At 34.6% G+C, this 21,253-nt stretch overlaps 2 protein-coding genes across 2 annotated transcripts in view; one reads left to right on the top strand and one right to left on the bottom strand.

The window, feature by feature from the left end:
• The window catches only part of LOC144854284 (fibrillin-2-like), a 54,406-nt gene extending 38,156 nt beyond the window's left edge, over positions 1 to 16,250 (bottom strand). Inside the window, exons 1-4 of the mRNA XM_078712209.1 lie at positions 16,008 to 16,250; positions 6,548 to 6,672; positions 1,810 to 1,892; positions 1,365 to 1,472 (exon numbers count right to left, since the gene is read on the bottom strand). Of these exons, the coding sequence (XP_078568335.1) occupies positions 1,365 to 1,472; positions 1,810 to 1,892; positions 6,548 to 6,663 (307 nt within the window). The 5' untranslated portion in view covers positions 6,664 to 6,672; positions 16,008 to 16,250. The remainder of the gene's footprint in view (positions 1 to 1,364; positions 1,473 to 1,809; positions 1,893 to 6,547; positions 6,673 to 16,007) is intronic.
• Positions 16,251 to 17,046: 796 nt separating this feature from the next.
• On the top strand, positions 17,047 to 20,665 carry LOC144854349 (uncharacterized). Its single transcript, XM_078712303.1, has 3 exons — positions 17,047 to 17,223; positions 17,932 to 18,047; positions 20,410 to 20,665. Exons 1-3 carry the CDS (start codon positions 17,145 to 17,147, stop codon positions 20,608 to 20,610), a joined length of 396 nt encoding a protein of 131 aa, XP_078568429.1. The 5' UTR covers positions 17,047 to 17,144; the 3' UTR covers positions 20,611 to 20,665.
• The last annotated feature ends 588 nt before the right edge of the window (positions 20,666 to 21,253 follow it).

Below are 21,253 nucleotides of genomic sequence, written 5' to 3'. Positions count from 1 at the left end.
AATATAATTGGTTTTCCATGTACATTATATTATTATGTGATATTGTGACTGAATTACAAAAGTATTGTCAACCAATCTAAACGGGCATGAACTAATAGCATCATCATTTCAATAACAATATTATATATATTTATCAGACATCGAATATCGACACATTTCTTCTCTCGAGATTCTAACAACAGGTTCAACCCATATTGCGTGCCATAAAAACATAGCAAAGTTAGCAAAAAACCACAGCGCGAAGAATGGTGCAAGCTATTGCGGTGTTCCCACGGGAACTATTTAATGCGTGAAATCCTTTGGTGGTATGAGAATCCTTTGCTGTTTTACACTTTCGCAGGATGTTACCAAATATATAACTTCCCCCCTAGGAATCCAGATCCCTTTATTGTTAAACATTCAGACGATGGTCTACGAAGGAAATTGTTCTTTACAAATGGAGGTCTACACAATTCACATAGGCCTGTGATTGTTAGAATCAGAGGGTCAGGGTTGTGTTATAAGGATTAATAATGTACTAATAGAATAATCATAGGTAACCACAATATTAATGTGGCAATAATGTCACCTAAGTTCAAGACTGTGTGGAAAGAAAAAAAAATGTTTGTGTATTGCGACCATGCAAGATGTTATTAATATATTAGATGACATCATGTCGTTGTGATAAAGTAGTACTGCTGTACATCAAGTTGGAAAAAGTAGGTCAAAATGATATTACATATTGTATAGGCCCTATTGTGAGTTATTAAATAAATGAAAATATATCAGGCACTGATTTATAATTTTATATCAGGTGCTGAAATTCAACATACACAAACCAGTTCCCCCAGGCTACTACTATTGTTTGTGCCTGGGGAATCCGGTAAACGGGTACTGGATGAGGCCTATAACTACTTTAGGCCTAGGCCTACTACTGCCGCCCTGGCGAACCTAGCACTAACTAGGACCTAACTAGGCTTAGGCTAGGCCTAGACTACTAATATTAATAATAACTAATTATACATCCATAACTATTAGTGTCACTACTGTAACGGTGGTAGCCCTAAATGTGGTTGTTTACATTATAACTTTTACAGTATAACTAATTGTTACCCTAATGTCATCATTTCGATTTTCAAAGTTTAATAATTGTGAGGTAACCCACCTGCTATAATTTAAATAAACCACCACCTGGACCGCGCGGCCCTCGTTTCGTTTTATAAAAGGAGAAGGGGCGTGGTTCCTTCGCGGCGATACTATTATTTTGCAGGGGAATATTAATATAATTTTTTTTAAATAAATATAAAAATGGCAATTTCGGCTTATGTAGCTACGTAAACTATAGGCAAGAAATAGACCAGACTTAGTAATTTATTAATTCTCACCTGTGCTACCTCCATTGGTACATCCTCCTGGGCCAAGTATACCACGCTGACACATGCAAGCGTTTGGGCTAGCGCAGAACCCACCATTGCAAGATCGGCTGCATATAGCTGAAGAAAAAAAATCACAATTCAAATTCACTATGTCAAAATTCTTCAAACATTGGTCATAATTGTTGATGACTTCAACCAATCAATGTGAGACAAAGTAAGACAAATAGTATTATCTCCATGACAACATTTGATAATTGATTGCAATGCGAAAGAAAGTTTTCCAAAGTTTGCAGTTGACAAACTTTGGCAAACTGCAGAAAAAAACTGGAAAAAGTTTGCTATAGTGTAGTACTACTTTTTATACAGGCAATATCTTTTCACCAGAAATCTAGTAAGAAACCTAATTAGTCTCACTGTCAAATTTAAACAATAAATGCTAAAAATGTATACTTACGGACAATACATTGATTTAACCGTGAATGGAGCCTCCATCCTGGACAACAATATGCATATTGCCTTGGACCACAAACGTTTGGTCTGTTAACAAAATGATGAAAAATAAAGAAATATTTAGGTCACTAACTATCGTATCTGACTAATATATTTTCTTGAAACGATAAAGATGTAGAAATCTGTAAGAATGAGAAAAAGCCATCCCACTAATTTGATCTTTATTTTATTTTTAAATCTGCTCTGATCGCCTCTTTTTCGATTTTGAAAATTATCAAATCACTCACTCCGTCAGCAAAAATACGTATATTTTTTTATTTTGATGGCAACACAGTCTTTAATTATTGGCAAGAGATCAGAATTGCCTAAAGTCCCAAGACAGGGATTTCCTGAAGGTCATGGTTTAGCACCACTTAACAAAAGGCTGATGCAGAACTTTCTAACTAAAATTACTGTATTCATCTATTCATTCAACTATTGGACCTATAGATAATGATAATAATAAATCTAATGTATAGGTCCATGATCAAACTATTAAAAGAATAAGTCAGTGACGTTGTATGGTACGAACATATATATTTAAAACGTATAAAGACCAGCAGCAAGTGCAACAGTGCTATAGTAGTAGTATAGTCCTACTAAATCATGACGATTTGTTAGCGAAAATTATTTTTATCTGGATAAAGCCTTGTCTACACTATCAACTTTCTGTGACAAACAAATGTGATGTGCCCATATATGGACATGATGATGCCATGTCGCTACCATATTTGGGAATATTACTACCATTATGTGGGCACATCACACTTTTTTGTCAAATAGTTTGATAGTGTAGACAGAGCATAAGCTCAGTTGCTTCGCTTGCACTTTTGCGTGAAAAAAGAACCACTGCAAAAATCCTGGCGACGGGCTTGGCAGTGTATGTCATTTAGGTTAATGTTTTACTTGCGAAGGATGATGTTCAATTTAATTTAAAAATTCCCGATAATGTTATCGTATCTGTAGGCCTACGAATAATTATTAAATGGTTCATATTTTAGAAGTCCTGAACTACTTGTGAAGGATGTTGTTCAATTTAATTTAAACATTCCCAAGAATTTTCTCGTATCTGTAGGCCTACGAATAATTATTAAATGGTTCGTATTTTAGAAAGGTCCTGGACTATAACGACGATATACAGTATAACTACTTTAGTAACACTGAACTAGAAATTGAAGCGCTCGTCAAATTTATTGACTTGGACAGACCGCTGTCAATCATAAACATATTTTCCAAAACACCAACATTGGTGCCACGGGCACAACCACAACTTCGTACTTCTAAGAAATAAACTATCTACGCGGATATTAATTTGTTTCTCATTTACACTTTTGGTAATTAACGCATTTTCCCAGCTTATCTACCAGACCATACTGGGTACAATTGTCCTTCAGGGAGAATCAATAGTGCCAGTTCAAATTCAAACTCTACCCACAAGGGACAACAATACAACCCTCTCCACTTCAAATGTTAAATCAGGTCAAACCAATATAAATCAATCAGTTTGCATGGATAATTTGTAATGCCTGCGCAAAAAAAAATCTTGAAGCCTGTGAAACTGCAGGACTTAGAAGCTCTTTACGGGTTTTTGTTTAATATTAATTGTTTTTCATTATCTATGTCATATGTATTCCATCCTATATATTGTAGTCATGCCCCAACCTGAACTTTTTTCCACACTCCAAACATTGTTCACTTCTTATTTTCTTGTATGTGTTCGTAAAATAAAACGTTAATTTAATAAGTTTTGAGTCAGCACTACCCCTAAAAGTTTATAATATTTCAACGAGGCAAATAAATTTAGTTTAAATGAAATTAAATAAATTTCACTGCTGCCAAATACATTTTCCGGATGTTTTCATCGAATGTTCTATATACAAACTTTTCAATAATATAAGCTCATAAAAAAGAAACTCGTGGAAAGAACTCCCATGAGCCAGTGCAGAAAACATGACTGCCATGACCCGAAGAATGCGGACGTACGCAAGTGTTTCCAATGTCAGAACAGTCTGATTCATGCTTATAAACAAGCCTTTTGATTGGTCAATAAGTAATTAACAAGCATTTTGATTGGTTTATAAGTAATTAACAAGAATTTTGATTGGTATATAAGTAGTAAATGAACTAACGTTTTTATATTAAGTCTTTGAACTTTTTAAGTTCGTTTCCATTGAACAGACAAAACAATTACTAGGCAAAATCAAAACAAACTTTTTATCTGTGTGTTATCTAAGATTTAATTATCGATTTTAATGTTTATGACAAACTGTTTGTCTTAACATTCGTATGTTAATTGTATGTGACATTATGCAAACGTGAAACGTTGAGCACTTTGTGAATATGTGCGCTTTATACATCTTATTATCTTATCTAAGTCTAGGCCTGAAAACCATGAACGGGACATTTCACTTCGGGACGAGACAGTTCGATCTCTTGAACTATAGGCCTACTGTTTAGTATTAAAATTGTCGTAAAATTTTTAATTTAATTCCTACATGTTTGCTATATACAATTGGTCTTCTTTCTTCAGCAGGTACCTTTATTTATATTTTTTGTAATATACCAAAAGACATTTTCTATCTCTGTCCACCCTTGATTTTGATATAGGCCTAAGATTGACGTGGTCCGCGCCGGGAACTATCTCAAGAATGCCGAAAATGAAAAATATATAACCTCGTCAAACAAAACGTTTATTTACGAATGGTTGTGTTTTCTTTTTATACTGAGAAATTAATATTTATATGTAGACCTAATTGCAATTATGTTTATTGTTACACGATTTTCAATAAGCATCATAAAATTTTTGGAAAACGGGAATTATTTTGATATACCGTGAAGCTATATTAAAGACGGGTCACCCACGGTTATATCAATATACAATGTACACAGCATTGATAGATATCAACGAGATATAAATGTCTTGACTTTATCATCATAGACATGCTTACAGCCAAAGGCATGTTTGATTTTGTACTGTGATTCAATAATATTGGTTTAGAATTATGGCATAACGTATGATGTGATGAAAACACTTTAATAGAGTTTATGAAAACACTATACGATAGGCCTACTGTATTCACAGCGTAAATCTGTTTTTACTAAACAAGGAATAGAGTATGCATCACTAACATAACTAACTGTTTATAACAAATGATTTTGAATAACAATTCATTTAATCAATGGAAAATACTTCCATTTATTGTCATTTGCATATAAAATATACATAGAAATTATGTTTGCTCTGAGATATACAAAAACAAAGTGTCACATCACTCTCGTACGGTATACTGACAAGCATTCAGTGTCCGAATGGCAGCTGGATAAAAGCTGACGAAACCTATTTGTACGAGAGATGATGGACTGGTAACGTCTACCGCTACGTAACACCTCAAATACATTATGCATGGGATGAGTAGAATCTTGCAATATAGAATGTGTTTTCTTAATTCATCGATTTTCAAAAATGGATTCAATAGAACTGTTCAGTTCCAATGATACGTGATCCATACTTAACGACATGTTATAGGCATACTAGTTACTGTATTCCCATAACTGTACTTACGAAATTATTTTAAAGATCTATACATTTTATATGTTATGAAATATCAATCAACCTAGATAAAATGGGTGTAACCACAATATAATCCCTGTTAGTGCTACCCTACACGTCCGCAAAGCTACAAGAAATCCTACGCAAAATGATGTATATTGTTGTTTGAACTTTTGTACACTTTGATGTTGAAATACTCGAAATAACATTTCATTGTTCTTCAACTTTTCGGGTAAACTTTAGTTTTTATAAATTTAGTTCTCACTAAATGACGCAACTCAATGACGTAAGCGCAACGCAACCAATTTGACCAATGACAAATTACTTGTGTTACTTACTTGTTACTTTTTTGCATAGCTATCCCCATTATTGGGGACATTTCGCCGTCATTGACATTATGTTGACATAGCACAACAATGAGAGACATTAATTTTGATGAGAATGTCATGGAACACTAATTAATAAAAAAAAACCTGAGACCTGTAACCCTAGGTAGGGACCCTGGCGGGTACTCTCCCTCCGGGTCAAAGGGATCCCGAAACTCATCGGTGGGCAGGGGCGCTCATCTCCCTCCCAGGACTATTCCTGATGATTACCCAGCCTATTTACATTTAAAATTAAACACCAAGACATATCAATTAATTAACTTAATAACTACTGGACATGGTAGTTATTGTGTTGCGACTCGGTAGTGGGAACCAAATCAAGAAAAAAGAAATCCGGTCCATTACTTTGTTCCAAACACACTATATAACAACATTACTAAAACATATAACATAGCAGCAACCATAGAATACATTTTCTTCAAAATGTAATTAATACTTGAAACCAAAGCTTTTAATAATTAATGAACGTGATAAGTAAAACACAACGTTATGTTTACACTACTTAACAGAAATATTTTATAAATAGTATGTATATGTACGTGACTAAAAAAGCTACAACTATTTTGATACTTTGCAAAACGAAACTAAATTAACTTTGATGCACTGAACTTATTCGCCTTTCGACAAGGAACAACAAGGAACGTGTTTGTCGTTTAATTTTCAAACATCACAAACATTCTGATATAATACTGTATTATTGATATGCTATGTGTAAGCAGGCAGTAGGTCTACCAATACTTAAAAGGTATATTATTGAATCAACTCACCCATAAATAACTGACTTCTGATTGTTCGGATCCGGCTGCTGTTGCTGTGCTTTCGATCCATTAAATACTAGAAATAGTCCAGCTAAAACACAAACGAGCCTCCTTCTTCCCAGCATAACTGTATTCTATTAAAAATAAAACAAGTTTATAGTTCTTGCAAGGATACAGAGAGTTTGTCTTCCTAATTATGCGACAACTAAATCGTTAATAGACAGTGTTTCTTTCTGCTACCCAGATAACCAATCACCTACACCAGAGTTTCTAATTTGAGACATGAACTTTTCCTCTCGCTCGTTTGATGCTGTCACTGTTGTAATGTGTTGATAAATGACGATGTTTCGGTAATACGAATCACAGGTTAAGCTTGTACGAACATATTTCTATGACCTTAGAGAAATATTTTCAGAATCCCAAGTGACAGCACATGAGTTCGTTTACTTTATTGGCACCCACATACTTAAATCAGGGTAAAGACCTCTTTCTAAAAGCACGGAGCATTTTTTAGATACATATATTTAGCCTGAGAGTACTCCGGGCGTTTCGATTGTAAGTAATATTCGTCGTAAAAGTAAAGTAAAAAAATAAGTAAAATTTGTCGCCGATAAATGCGCTACTGTATAAAGTACTCTAGTATAATAGTTTGCTTGTGCACAGTCTGAATTGTAAGTTATATCCAACTAGTTTAATTTTTTTTTTCTCATGATTCTATCCTATCCCATTATGATAATGCTAGGCAACAATATTTTTGTTTGTGTGTTTATTATGAGGTTTGTAAATATGTAATGTAAATTCTAACGTAGCAACTGATACTCTTATTCCATCATCTTATTATTTCCCAGTACCTGTATACAGTACGGTAAGCATTATATTGCGAACAATAAACGATTTATTACATCAACATGTTTCAAAATAATAATGATGACGAAAACACAAATATCTTAATTTGTCTATGGCTTAACTATATTTTCCGTTTAAATTAATTGAAGGTTAGGCAACCCGTATGAGTTCGAACTCTATAATCCGTACTAAGCCTTTTTTCGGATAACTTACTTCAGATAATTCTATAGGCCTATTGTAGTTTTCATTCATCTTTAATTTACTGTACGAACATTTTGGAGAAGCTGTTAGAACAACTCCGTGAAAGATTTGAACTACTTTCTTTAACTTGCATAAAACAACTCCAACTAAATCTTCATTTTCTGAAAATTCGAGAGAATGCAAGATACTGATAATTTATAAACAAACTCCTAAGTTCTGTCTACACTATCAAACTAGTTTGACAAAAGTGTGATGTGTCCAAATATGGTAGTGATATACCCACATATGGTAGTGATATGCCCAAATATGGTAATAATATGCCCAAATATGTTAGTGATATGACATCATCGATGTAAAGTCCGATCCAAAGTTGTTTTATTACAATTTAATCTTCTATAGATTGATTGTATTTATCCAAAGGTCAAGTCTGTCTGGACATCGGCTTGCCTTGTAAATACAACTCTTTCATCATTAACACATTTGGCACGCGCTGTCTGACAAACCGATTATGAATATGAAAGTAGAATTTAACTCGCATCTTCTATTAACTGATACAAGTAATCATCTGTTTGACAACTTTACGTACAATACAAGCAAATACACAACATGAACCTGACATGAAGACTTTACTGTACCACCAATGCTGAATCTAGGCCTACAGATCAGATGAAATTTAACAGATGTGTAAATGTTTAAATAATGTGTTTTGTGAAACATACACACATTGGTTCTTATTGTTTTTAATAACCCGCCAACTGAAATTCAATATTCCCCAACAATTGCTCCATTCAAAGCTAAATACACATCTCATTTTTTTCACAAAACTAAACTTTGTTTTTCTTCCTGATTGTTTTTGTATTCAAGACAGGACCACAGTGCAAAACAGGTTTTCTTTTAACTAATTGTGTAATCCTGTATAAAGATGTTGTTAAATAAAATAAATTTTAAAAGAATTGTAACCATGTTAAAGGGAGCTAACTGAGACAAGTTTACTTCTAGGTTGGTCCTCATTTTATGCTCTGTATTATTTGTATAGCATTTGAGGAAATAAATGTTTGTTAAATTGAATTGAATTGAATTGAATAAACTATAAAACTGTGAAACAATGTGCATACTTAAAAACAATTATTTAAACAGCAAAAAATCACTGAAAATAATATGTATTTGTTTAAACTGTGAAATGGTTCAACCTCATTATGAATTTGTCTCACAACAAATTAGCAAAAAATAATTCAAGTCAGCAGGAAGTTCAATATGTTACTGTTAACTTAAAATAATTTAGATAAGATTAATAATAACGCAAATAAGCATCTTTTGGGATGAGTCTGTAAACACATACGGGGCTTAGACATCCCAGTCGTCGCCGAACGGCCCACATTCTAAATTAATTATCTGCAGAACATTTAATTTTAATGTAGGGCTAGGTCATAATTATTAGAGTTTTTGCACACGTCTGTTTGCATTCAATAAACCATGCAATCTTAAAATAGTACGCAATTAATTTTCTTATTTATATTATGTACGGCAAGCAAGTTTTAAAACAATCAAAACATTTTGAATTGCACCCTGCTAAGATATTCAAAGCAGTATTGCCTCTGCCATTAGGGATGTCTCGAAGTAATTTATTGCATATTCTCTAGGTAATTTTTTAGTCAGATATGTGTGCAGCAATTAACATTTGTTTTTGACTTCAAACAAAAGAAATACTGCATATAACGCCTAGCTTTATGAAAGTGACATGTGACAACACTGTATCAATTTAAAAGCGTACAAAAGTTGATGATTATATCAATATTTTGTGTACGTATTGTGGTGTATGAGGGGGAAACGGCGTCACGCTAAAATACAAGTGTACATTTTAAAATAGTGGTGGTGTTACTGTGTGACATGTCCAGCATTCTGCCTATAATAACTGATAACCAACCATCGGTTACTCTATGAACTAAACACGCTTGACAAAGCTTATTCAGTAACAGTATGGAGATTTGGTATTGTTTTAGGTGTTTTATATTGGGGCTATAGGATGTACTCAAAGGTGACAGTACTAACGATATGTCTTTCACACAGGGGTGAAGGTCAAATAAACCTGTTGAAACATTTGCACTGGCCTTGCCTTCCACTTCGGTATTGCTGTCATTTTCAAGACCCAGCCAATATTGTCCTCTGAATAGGTTGGTCCGTAAGGGAAATTGTCTCCTCTGGGGGTGTCGCAACGGAGGGGTTCTCTAATGTTTGGCGCGCCTGTGGTGTTATATTATATACTGTAAATGCAAAAACAAACTAAGAGAAACAAGAACTGATTGATTACAAAGAAATGTATTTAATCAAATAAGTATGTAACAAAAAATCAAATAAAGGTAGAAAGAGAGAGAGAAAACGAGGGGTTCTCTGTACGACCGTAGCGTTTGTAACAACAATAGTGGCTCTAGATAATGTGTGGATTGTGAAAATTAACAAATTGCATTTTTTTTATCATTGACTGACACCTGTAATTGTTCTAGCATTCATAATTGTCTTTATTCTAAACTAAACTCATGAACTCGAAACTAAAATATATAATTACCATAATTATATTTGAAGGTCTGTAAATTGTTAAGACATGAAAACTGATACTCAGGTGGCTGTTAGAAATGAACATACATTTTAACACCTGTCTTCTAGCTACTACGTAACACCTGTTTTTGTGTTTTGCAACAATGTTACTATACGACGTATACTGAATGAAAGAGAGTTCAGAACATTATTCCTTAAATGAAAAGTTATAAACAAAGTATAAAGTAAAATACCTATTCAGGCCGAACATATTTCGTAACAGAAAAGTATCCTCTTTTAACATTAATAATTCTCCTCGTTAGTGTTTAGAATATAATTTATGTCTCATCGTAGTTGTACGACACAGTTTGGTATTTATGCCGTGTGTTGTTATGCAAATGAGTTTGAACAGGTGTAGTGGGGAAGGCGGTATTGTTAGTCAACGTGTAGGTAGTTCCAGAATATAAACATGTTTTGAACACAGATCTGCTGGTTCTTGTATGGGGTTTATGGGGGAGGGGAGGGGAATGTTTCCTCTAACAATAGGGGTGTCCCTTGTTGAAAAAATGCGTCCCAAATGAGGTGTTCTCCTATTGTTTCTTCTGATACATTTCACAGCTAAGAAGAGAAAATCCATTTGTATGTACTTTTGCAAGTCTATTTTGTGATGTATCAAATAAAGAATTATTCATGTTAACCGAAACATACTTTTAGCCCTTTTTACAATATTAATATTTAGGCCTACCCAAATACGTCACAACATTATTTTCTTTGCCAAGTATTGTGAACGATAAAGATATAGGCTATACTAAAAATCTCCAGACATTCTTAAAATAAAAAACCCACATTTTTTTGTGAAAATTACATCGTCATTTCAATAACAGGATGGCATGATAATTACATTACAACGTTTTCATTTCATTTTAGAATAAGAGTACAAGCAATATTGACACGATCAAAATGATGTTACTAAGAATATTTAACATGTAAACAATCCATTTATAAATAGTTAAGCCGGTTACGTCAGGGGCAGATTCTCCGGGGTTCAATGGCTGACATGTACATACACAGAATCATGAAAGATTCGATTAAATGTGATTATTGAGGAGGCCAAACAGAGGTACAAACATGACATGGGAAAATACAAGATACATTTGAATTCTACTAAGTTGTTTTCGAGTAGGCCTACTCGGTGTGCAATGCTAGTGGTATATAGGGGAGGCGCCATATTTTTTTTTAAACCATATTTAATGAGGGTGATCCATCCAGCTATTGCTGATCATTAGGGACCCTCAGAGGTTCACAAGACAAACATATACACAAGATGCTCTACATAAACAAAGTCTTATTACAAGTCTTTTGGAGTGGAGTATCCAGTGGTGTGCGTACATTGTTTTAAAAGACAAAGGCCAAGCAAAAAAACCGTTATTTCACAAAGTAAATTTACTCTTTACTTTCCTGGTTTTTCACGTCTGGAATTCCAATTGAATTGGGGCTGTATTATTAGCTGGCTCTGGGACGCAGTACCAAACATGAAGTTGATATAAAGGTCCAGTGGGCATTTACACACCTAACGCTTGGTCACCACGATCATGCAATTTCACTTGAAATTCTTTCAATTTGGAGTGTTATGATTTTTTGTTATTTAAAAAAATGCTAGGCCTAATAATAAAAACAACACGCGGCAGTTGATGAGGAAGGAACGTGAAAATGTGTTTTCATCCAACACAGGAACGGTTATAAAAATTGAATTGCATATAGGCATATACGGACTACTTTAGACGATAGGGCCTATATCTGTCACTGTATATATACCAAGTGTATATATGACGTTTGTTGTCCTGAGACTCATATTCATAAAATATTACTGTACTTCAAAAAGGGGACAAGTGTAATAAAAGAGGATATTTTGATACCATGGCATAGAATTTTGACTCCAAAAATATGTTATGAATATAATTAGACCAGAAAATATTGATATACCATGTGAAGAAAATTCTTCAAAATACTGATTTGACCCCAAAATTATTATTCAATATCCAAGAACAGTGTAATCCATACTTTAAAAAGTACAATTTATGATTTATTGAACGTCAGGCGGATACACAAATGGAGGGTCAGGGTGATAAATAAATCAGAACCAATTGATTTATTTATTTTTACCATTTATTATTCAATTTAGAAGAATTCTATGCTGGAATTCGTTCCCAAATCATGAGGCAAGGACTGGCACCAGGCTTCTATCTCCTTCAGTTGCCATTCCTCTAACCCCATGTGACGTAAACGTTACGGTATAAATAGTTATTTATGCCCCATTGGTTATATTTTTTGTATAGCCAGAAAAACAATGAAAAAAAAAACTTGGTGGTGTTTGTCGTCGTTGGGAACTCATAATAAAGTAAAGATATAATAAACCTTATCCAGAAAAAAACAACTTAAGCTATTTCTACACTATCAAACTATTGTGATGTGCCTAAATATGGTATTGATATTCCCAAATATGGTAGTGATATGACATCACCATGCCCATATTTGGGCACATCACATTTTTTTGTCACAACGTTTGATAGTGTAGACAGAGCTTTATACAGCTCTCTCAGTAAATTGTCATCTTACAAGCTAACCCTGCTTTAATGGTAAACCTATTATAAAATGTATTTCAACTTTCATAATAAAACATTAAATTGTTTAAGTTTAATCGCGTATACGTTTTTAAAACGATGAGCCTATTATTAACAAGTAACACAGTTTTAATACATGTTTCATTGATACCTATACCTAGTTTTGTATTATTTTTTATATTGAAAAACATACACAATACAATACAAAAAAAAACTGATATAATTTTGTATAAAGGTTCCAGCTGCAATGACCCAATTAACTCTCTGAGGATCTGTCAAATCGCATCAATATGCTTCTATAGGTCCACTTCCTAAAGTTCATAATGCAACACTGATCATTCGCATCCGATATACTTTTATATTTTATATGACTTCCGGTATTCATGGCGTGACGTACGAATCAATAGGATTTATATGATGGGATTGAGGAACGATATATTGTGATAGGCCATCCCATGACAAGAAAGCATTATCTTAAAGCAAACCACAGGGATTGATGTCTTCTCATGCAGCAGAAGTCGGTCGTAATGATTGGTTAAACAGAACATACATTAATAACAAGTATTTAACCCTTGTTGCTAATATTAATAGAGCAAAGTAGCAGATATATGAAGACATTTCAGTGTTACAAAAGTGACAAGAATACTGCAACATTGCAATCATATTATTAATAAAATAGAGAAATTTACAAGATATAGATACTGTAGGATTCCCTTTAATGTGGACCGATTCCTCAGTGATAACTGGTTTTAGACCCGTGCATCAGATTCCAGTTTGATTAATGTTTAAAAGAGTGAGAGAACTATAGAAATAGTAGATCAATGTGAGGAGTGGGAATTAGCCATAGCCAATTTAAGACACTTTCTCAACTGTAGCATATATAGCAGTGTTTAGTGAGACTTTCTCGTGTTTTTCTCTAACTAAATCTTTAAGAGGTTTGGTAGTGTTTCTATCGGTGAAAAAGGTGCGATGACACGTGTAAGTAGGCCTATTTGAAATTAGTTAGGCCTACCTGTAGGCCTAATGTTAAATTTAGATAAAAATGGTACAACTTTACGGAATAATGGGGATGGAGTGATCAACATGACTTTTAATAATAACAATCTTCCCACCTCATCACCACATTAATGACGTAAATTGAAGTTTTTTGTTTAGTAGGGCTAATTAAAGGAAGGATGGGAAGAGAATGCAGACGAATAAATTAAGTTACACAAGTTTCCAAAAATAATGTGTATGGCTTTGCAAAGTTTGGCAGATGAAAGAGGTCACGCGGTTCATTCGTTGAGGAGGAATGGTCGGTCCGTTCGTTAAGAGGAATGGTCGGTTCGTTTGTTAAGAGGAATGGTCGGTTCGTTCGTTTAGGAGGAAGGGTAGGCCTATCATCATTTATGGGAAGAAATTCTGTTTGTTATTTATTTTCATATGGTATAACGGTCTGAATATAAACCAATGTTTTTGCATAGAAAAACATTCTGTGTTCAATCAAACGGAAGATCAAAAGGTGAAAAAAGTCGTTTGTATCTCCCTAAACGGTAGATTCTTTATTAAATTTTATTTTTGGCATCCGCAACCACAACATAACTGTGTTTAATTTGAGCACCATGCGTTCGTAATTGGCATATAATTTGTTCCGATATGTGGCCTTCGTGGGTACTGCTGGTTAGTATATCATTAACGTTTCAGGTGTAGGCATTATATTGTATTGAATAAACTCCTGTATTAATTTCAGAAAAACAAATCTGAAATTTAGAAGAACCTTTTAGGTAGGACACATTTATTCTGTTAAAGAGATACTTTCCCGTAAGATTAACGAGGTAAAATATATCTGAACACTCGGCCAACCCTTATTCAGGTGACACTCCTAAGAAGAGAAGAGGGTCCCTGCACTGTAAATCAAACATGCTACTAATTACACTAAGATTTATTGCAACCTTTAATCAAGTTTTCTACTAGACAATCTGAAGATTTATTTCTCATGTTGTAAGGCATGTGTTCGATATCCGACGACCTTCATTTTAAACATCACATCATGTCGTCATCTTTTCCGGATGTTCTTTCACAACGAAACAATTCGTGTACTTATCTTTATTAGCATCTATATCATCTTAAGTTCGTATAATGAAGTGTACTTTTAACAGTGCAAGCTTCAAACGATATGCTCCTCTGACATCCATAAACATTTGAAGGGAGTGCAGTTCGTATAATGAAGTGTACTTTTAACAGCGCAAAGCTTCAAACGATTCTATACCTGACATCCATAAATACATTTGTAAAGGTGCTAGTGCAGATCGATTATTTCGTTCAAGGTGGTGTGAAAAATCAAACGAAATGTGTCGTGGGGGTGGGGGTGAAGGTTTTTGTATTTCAGTCCAATCAAAAACCCTCATCCTACCCCGCGTGGATGAAGAACGTATTCTCAATCTTTAAAATGATACGCCTCTACTATCTATGTGCAAAGTTTTCCTAGGCCGGTTTCAGAGCCTTTGATACTATATAGTTTAACATGTCTATTATCTCTACTAGTTTTCAAAGACAGCAAAATCATGATCCTATTTACCTTTGAAGCCATGACAACAAAATGTGATGTGCCCGTATATGGACTTGATGATGTCATATCACTACCATATTTGGGTGTATCACTACCATATTTGGGCACATCACACTTTTTTTGTCAAACTAGTTTGATAGTGTAGTTTGACAAAGCTTAAGAGTAAAGTAGGCGTAACCTATACTGTTTTCTATTTGAACTCTTTTAAAATAAATACCAATACATCATTATTGGCATGAGACCTGCGTGCTTCCACTTGGTTAGAAAAATAATTAAACAAATTGTATAGACCTACTACGGCATAAGTTGGCTATTAACAGTTGAGACCTGCTTTAAAGGAATTTAAAATATCTTAGTGGAAATACATTTTATATGATGGTAAATATTTCATTCAAATATCGATATATTATATACACATAATTTAAAGATAAAAATACAAATTCAACTACAACGAATTCTCGAGTTAATTTTTTGAAAAGTAACAAATTATACGCGAAGTAAAGTTGTCAGAAACATACATCTCCTCCCTCTCTTCTCAACTTTGTTTTCAGCGGTAGGAAGATGATGATGATATTTCGTCATGGCTTATGAATGACCAACTCTGGCAATTATTTTTTTAATGAAAATAGTTTTAATGTAAGTAAAAAAATATTTCGTGTAGTAAACAGGACATGGTTAAAGTATAATTAATATTTATTTTCAAATAATAAAATCAACTTACTTTCTTTTGCGAACTCTCTCTAACTCTCTTTTTTTGACAATCTTACGTACGAGAACCTTTTTGAATTGAAATATCCGAACACAACTTGACACTATACGGACCTTGATAGGATTTAGTCCAATGCTAGCAATACGATTTTAATAGTTTTGGAAGGCTAGCGCAGTTTGCACCACTCCAACCAAGGTGCTTCGACCAAGGCTAAGAAGACTAAACTCGACGTCAAGGGGAACCCTCTAGGCTCAAGCGAATCACAGCGACAGATGAAACAGACAATAAACGACACACATTCTGCGCCAACAAACTTTAGACTATTCCATTTATTTAAAGGTTAGTTTATGTAATATTTTATAAAATAATATTTTTAAGAGCAGGTACTTTGACGTGACAGAAATACCATTACTGAATAATTCATGTTTTATAAAGCTGTAATATGTTTATTTATTAATAATAAGTAAGTTATGTTCAGTAAGTGCTTTATTTATTTGTATATTTTTACCTTATTCCTACCTTCGTCTTACTGATTTATAAGTCTAAACTAATAATTCGTGATCATCCACGACTGGTCTCGTTATTAAATTGAAGAGCTGGTGTAATTAATGTTATGTTTACATAAGGTAATGGGATTATGGATTTAACAAGATAATGTGTACCTATATCCGTGTACATGGTTATGGAGACGCTACGTAATAACTACACATCACCATATGGGCCATGGCGAAATAAACACATCATGACATTATAATTCTTATTGTATACAAAGCATATTGGAAAGTAGTAACGATATGTATTCGAAGTACAAAAAGGGCGTAGTTAAATTGATGCTATTATAATTATATTTGTTAGTATCACAATAATTTTTAATGAAAGAATTAATAAAGAAAACATTTTTCAATAAAGAAAAAAAACAGGCCATCATAACGTAATATTACCGTATTTACGTTACGTATATCCATCCCAACCATCATGGTTGCCACGCGTTCTCTATGCTTCAGTGATTTTCTCGCGCGCGTCGTGAGCGGGGTGCGGCGCGGCGGCGGGGTTACGTGCATGTGGTGTGTGAGAGAAAAGGGTTTAGGCCTAGATTTTTAGCTACCGAGTTGTCTATTTGAAATGAAATAAACACTACAAGAAGGTATAATGATAAGGTTAAGAATATGCTGCAGTGTTCTTTTGGTAGCGATTATTACGTTGTGCCTGGCTAGCAATGGAACATTCGGTGGGTACGAGCATAAATATGAAATGTCTAAATTTATTATATAGGCGCGGCCTACTACTACTAGGCCTAGCTAGGCCTAGGCCCGACGTAGTTGATAGAGCCCAGGGGGGTGAGGCGGAACGCACGTAAAAAGCAAAGCGCGTAGTCTTCAACGCTTTTCACTTCCGTGAGGCCGCCGTCTTGTTTGGAGGCTAGTTTCAATTTCCCAACTTAATAACAAAAAAAAAAACCATTCAATCCACATTTTTGTAATTGCCTAGAAGATTTCAAAAAAAGTTGATTGGAGTAAAACATTTAGGGTAAAATGTTACTAAAAATTTGTTCTAAACAGCTTATGTGTATAAATTTGAACGCCAAGTAAAATTGAGGGTCTTTCCACAGGAATGTCTACCAAAGTAACTAAAGCGTGGTTCCCACTAGGACGCAACGCAACGACGTATTGACGCAAAGTGATGTATTGCATGATCACAAATGGGAACCGACGGCAACAATGCTGCAAACATAGCAGGTTTGATTTCACGCAGGGCAAACATAATTATGGGAAGGGCATTTTCTTACGTTGCGTAGGTTGCGTTATGTTGCGTCGCTAGTGGGAACCAAGCATTAGTAAATAACACGATGTTTCATTTATTTTATAGAAGTTGGGGGAGGGGGGCGCGCATATTTTAAAATGGGTCCGTCACATAAATGCTGCTTTTCCTCCTACAGAATGTTATGAATGCACTGGGTACTACATGACTGAGATGATCTGTCAAGAGACGTTTCCATTTGGCGTCCCAGAAGAGATCAACACCACGTCTTGCCCAGCCGGATCTTACTGCTATGTAAGACAATGATTGAGGTTGGAGAGGGTGTGACAAAGACTCGACTCCGAACTGATCATAACGCTTGATTCCCACTGGCGTAAAGCAACCTAAGAAAATGTCCTTCCAATAATTGTGTTTTCCCCCGCCTGCGTGAAATCAAACCTGCGATGTTTGCAGCACTGTTGCGTCGTTGGTTCCCACTTGTGATTACGCAATACATCACTTTGCGTCGATACGTCGCTGCGTTGTGTCGCTAGTGGGAACCAAGCTTTATTATGTAGTACAGTATTCAATATGATAATGGTAGGCCTAAAGCTTGGTTCCCACTAGGACGCAACACAAGGACCTAAACGCAACGCAAGCGTGTTGACCAATGACAAGCGACAGTTCGAATAATCCATCGCTTGTGATTGGTCAACTCACTTACGTTGCGTTACCTCCTTGTGTTGCGTCTCTAGTGGGAACCAAGCTTAATGAAGTCGACAGTGGACGCAGAATTTACCGAAACCTAATATTAAAAACACGACAGATTTCTGTTAAAAGAATCATGGTTGGCACATATTAATTTTTCTAAGCTCTGTCTACACTATCAAACTAGTTTGACAAAAAAAGTGTGATGTGCCCACAAATATAATTATATATATATCCTTATATGGGCACTTCACATTTTGTTGTGACATAAAGTTTGATAGTGTAGACAGAGCTTTACGAGGCCTATGTTTATATTGTGTATTATGGTAATTGATGGCCACGATGATGATGTGTAGGACGGCACTGACAACAAACTGTGTGGATGACACTGGTTAAGATATTCTTTGAGTTGATGGCGATTTAGGCCACTCCACTTTATTGTAAATCATTAGTAAAGGGAAATAAATGAAATGAAATTCATGCGGCCCATAACGGTAGGCTAATTCAACACAACAGAATTATAAAATAAAACAAAACAGCGCGAACGACACACAATTACTAATTTTAATATTTGTAGGCCTACAATTCATAAAACAATAATCATCACCTATGATAATTAGGCCTATGGTAAATAATTATAACATTTCAACTATCCAGATGCGCCTCAAAGTGTTCATTATGCTTGCATACTCCCGATGGCGGATTAATCTTCGAAATTGGTCTAATAAACTGGTCCAATTTTCACGCTGCTGCTTTAGCCCGCAACGTCACAAGAGATGACGCAATCAGATATAAAGCAAGCAGCAGTTTTAGTACTGAGAGACTGGCATTTTTGCGAAAATGCATACTGCACTATAATGTATAGGTCCCAGCTGCTGGACCCAAAAAACGTCTGGGAAAAGAGTCTAACGGTTGAACGACAAATCCCAAAGCATTTCTGGTATTTATGAGTCCCATGATATTATATAATACTGTAATTCCCTGTCAGATAATCATGAATTATTATCAAAACAGTCCATGAAAGTTTTTGTTTGTAATAGGATACTTCACACTTGAAGTATCTAGGCGTGATGAAGTGACCCCCAGATTTGACCTTAGCAATAAAATAAACTAGTATTTTTTGCTTTAAAGTACATTTTTTCAGGTAAAATAACTATTATGTGACAATAAAATGACACATTGAAAAACAAATTTGAAATAAAAAATATTTTTTAGAGGGACAATATATCTTTAAAACTGTTCCGTCAATAAGCGAGCAGCGTTTTTTGTAAGAAATATATTCTTGTTTAACATTATAACGCGGGTGTTCTTAAAATTGAGGGCGCTAAACACAAAATTTACGAGATCAAAAAAGTGACGTAAGCATAAAAAAAAATGTGCTCTCCCTGCCTCAGCACTAAGGCCCTGCCACAGCCTTTTGGGGTCGTTTCCAGCACATCACCAGATGCATTGATGTTGTCGCCTCATGATGTGTGGTGGAAAGGGGGACGTATGATCTGTGAACCCCAAACACAGTGGCCGCATGCCTTTAACTCTATTCCACCGACCAGCGTGGGAATCGAACCCACGACATACGTGTGTTAACACGACGCTCAGTCGACTGAGCTAACCGATCGTCTTGTGTTAAGGTTGGTTAATATTGGCTTCGTTCCTTCAAGATGACGTCATGAATATGTATATTTATGACGTAGTGACAAATTACGTAATATGAAGTGCGAGAGACAAGACAATAAATTGTCGGCTGTTGAGACATGTAATTTGTGACGTAAACGGGTATGCTCCGTTTTGAGTATGGCCTACTCTCAGCTATAGACTGGGTTCGAACCTCCACGGATGTTTTTTTTTTTTTTTTTTTTTTTGGTCCTTTGGAATTATGACGAAATCGACAGCAGAGTTTCAGTTATTTTACAGAACGTTACTTGAAATACAACATTTTTTTCATGTTTTATTTCATTCATATTTTCTCTAGAAAAGTGTGAACTATATATACGACAAAAAGACGCACGTATCACGTGGTTGTGCCGAAACATGTGAAGTGGACTGTTACTTGTCGTTAGCTGAAGGGTATTGTCGGTATTGCTGTCAGGAGAATAAATGCAATAGCGCCACCAATATGCAGTTGACGTCTCAACTTCTATTTGTTGTATTTTACTTGTTTTTCTTGATATGATATAAAAACGTTACTTGTTTGAGGTTTAACCTCAACCCTACGTTCATTCTTCAATTATCCTTACCATAAAGTATTATTAGACATTTTCTATAGTAGACGTAAATCAATTTATTATTCAATCATTTTTATTCCAGTGTTTAGTAATACTATATTATACATTATCACAAGATATTATTATTGCGATGTATTTACATGTAGGTAGTAATGTAATCGTGAAATAAATACATTCGATGCTATGTAATTACACTGAATATTGTACTATGTTTGTTTGTATTTCAAATAATAAAGAGCAACAAGAAAGTTAGCACTATTTATCTTTTTTTTACTTTGAACAGGCTATTTTTCTTAATTATTATAATAATAATTGATTCCTAGGCCTACATAGCTCTCGGGATTCAAAATGTTTTTTTTGAATGAAAAAAAACCGAATATTACCGACAGAGCATGGAGGTCTCCTGGGCAGAGGTTGATTGCTGCCTATTCTGCGTCCTATGAATTTAGATTGTTTATTACAGAATATTCGACCATGGGAAATTGGTGGTCGACCTTATTTATTTTTTATTTATTTCTTCACTACAAATATTATGATTTAATGGCATTGAATAAAAAAATTAATAAAATTGGTAGAAGTAATTTGAATTCA

This window comes from Antedon bifida, chromosome 10 (assembly GCF_963402885.1).
Source record: "Antedon bifida chromosome 10, ecAntBifi1.1, whole genome shotgun sequence".
In the NCBI taxonomy this organism is placed as follows: Eukaryota; Metazoa; Echinodermata; class Crinoidea; order Comatulida; family Antedonidae; genus Antedon; species Antedon bifida.
The sequence above is the reverse complement of the archived record's forward strand: the minus strand, read 5'-3'. Positions and strand labels throughout refer to the sequence as shown.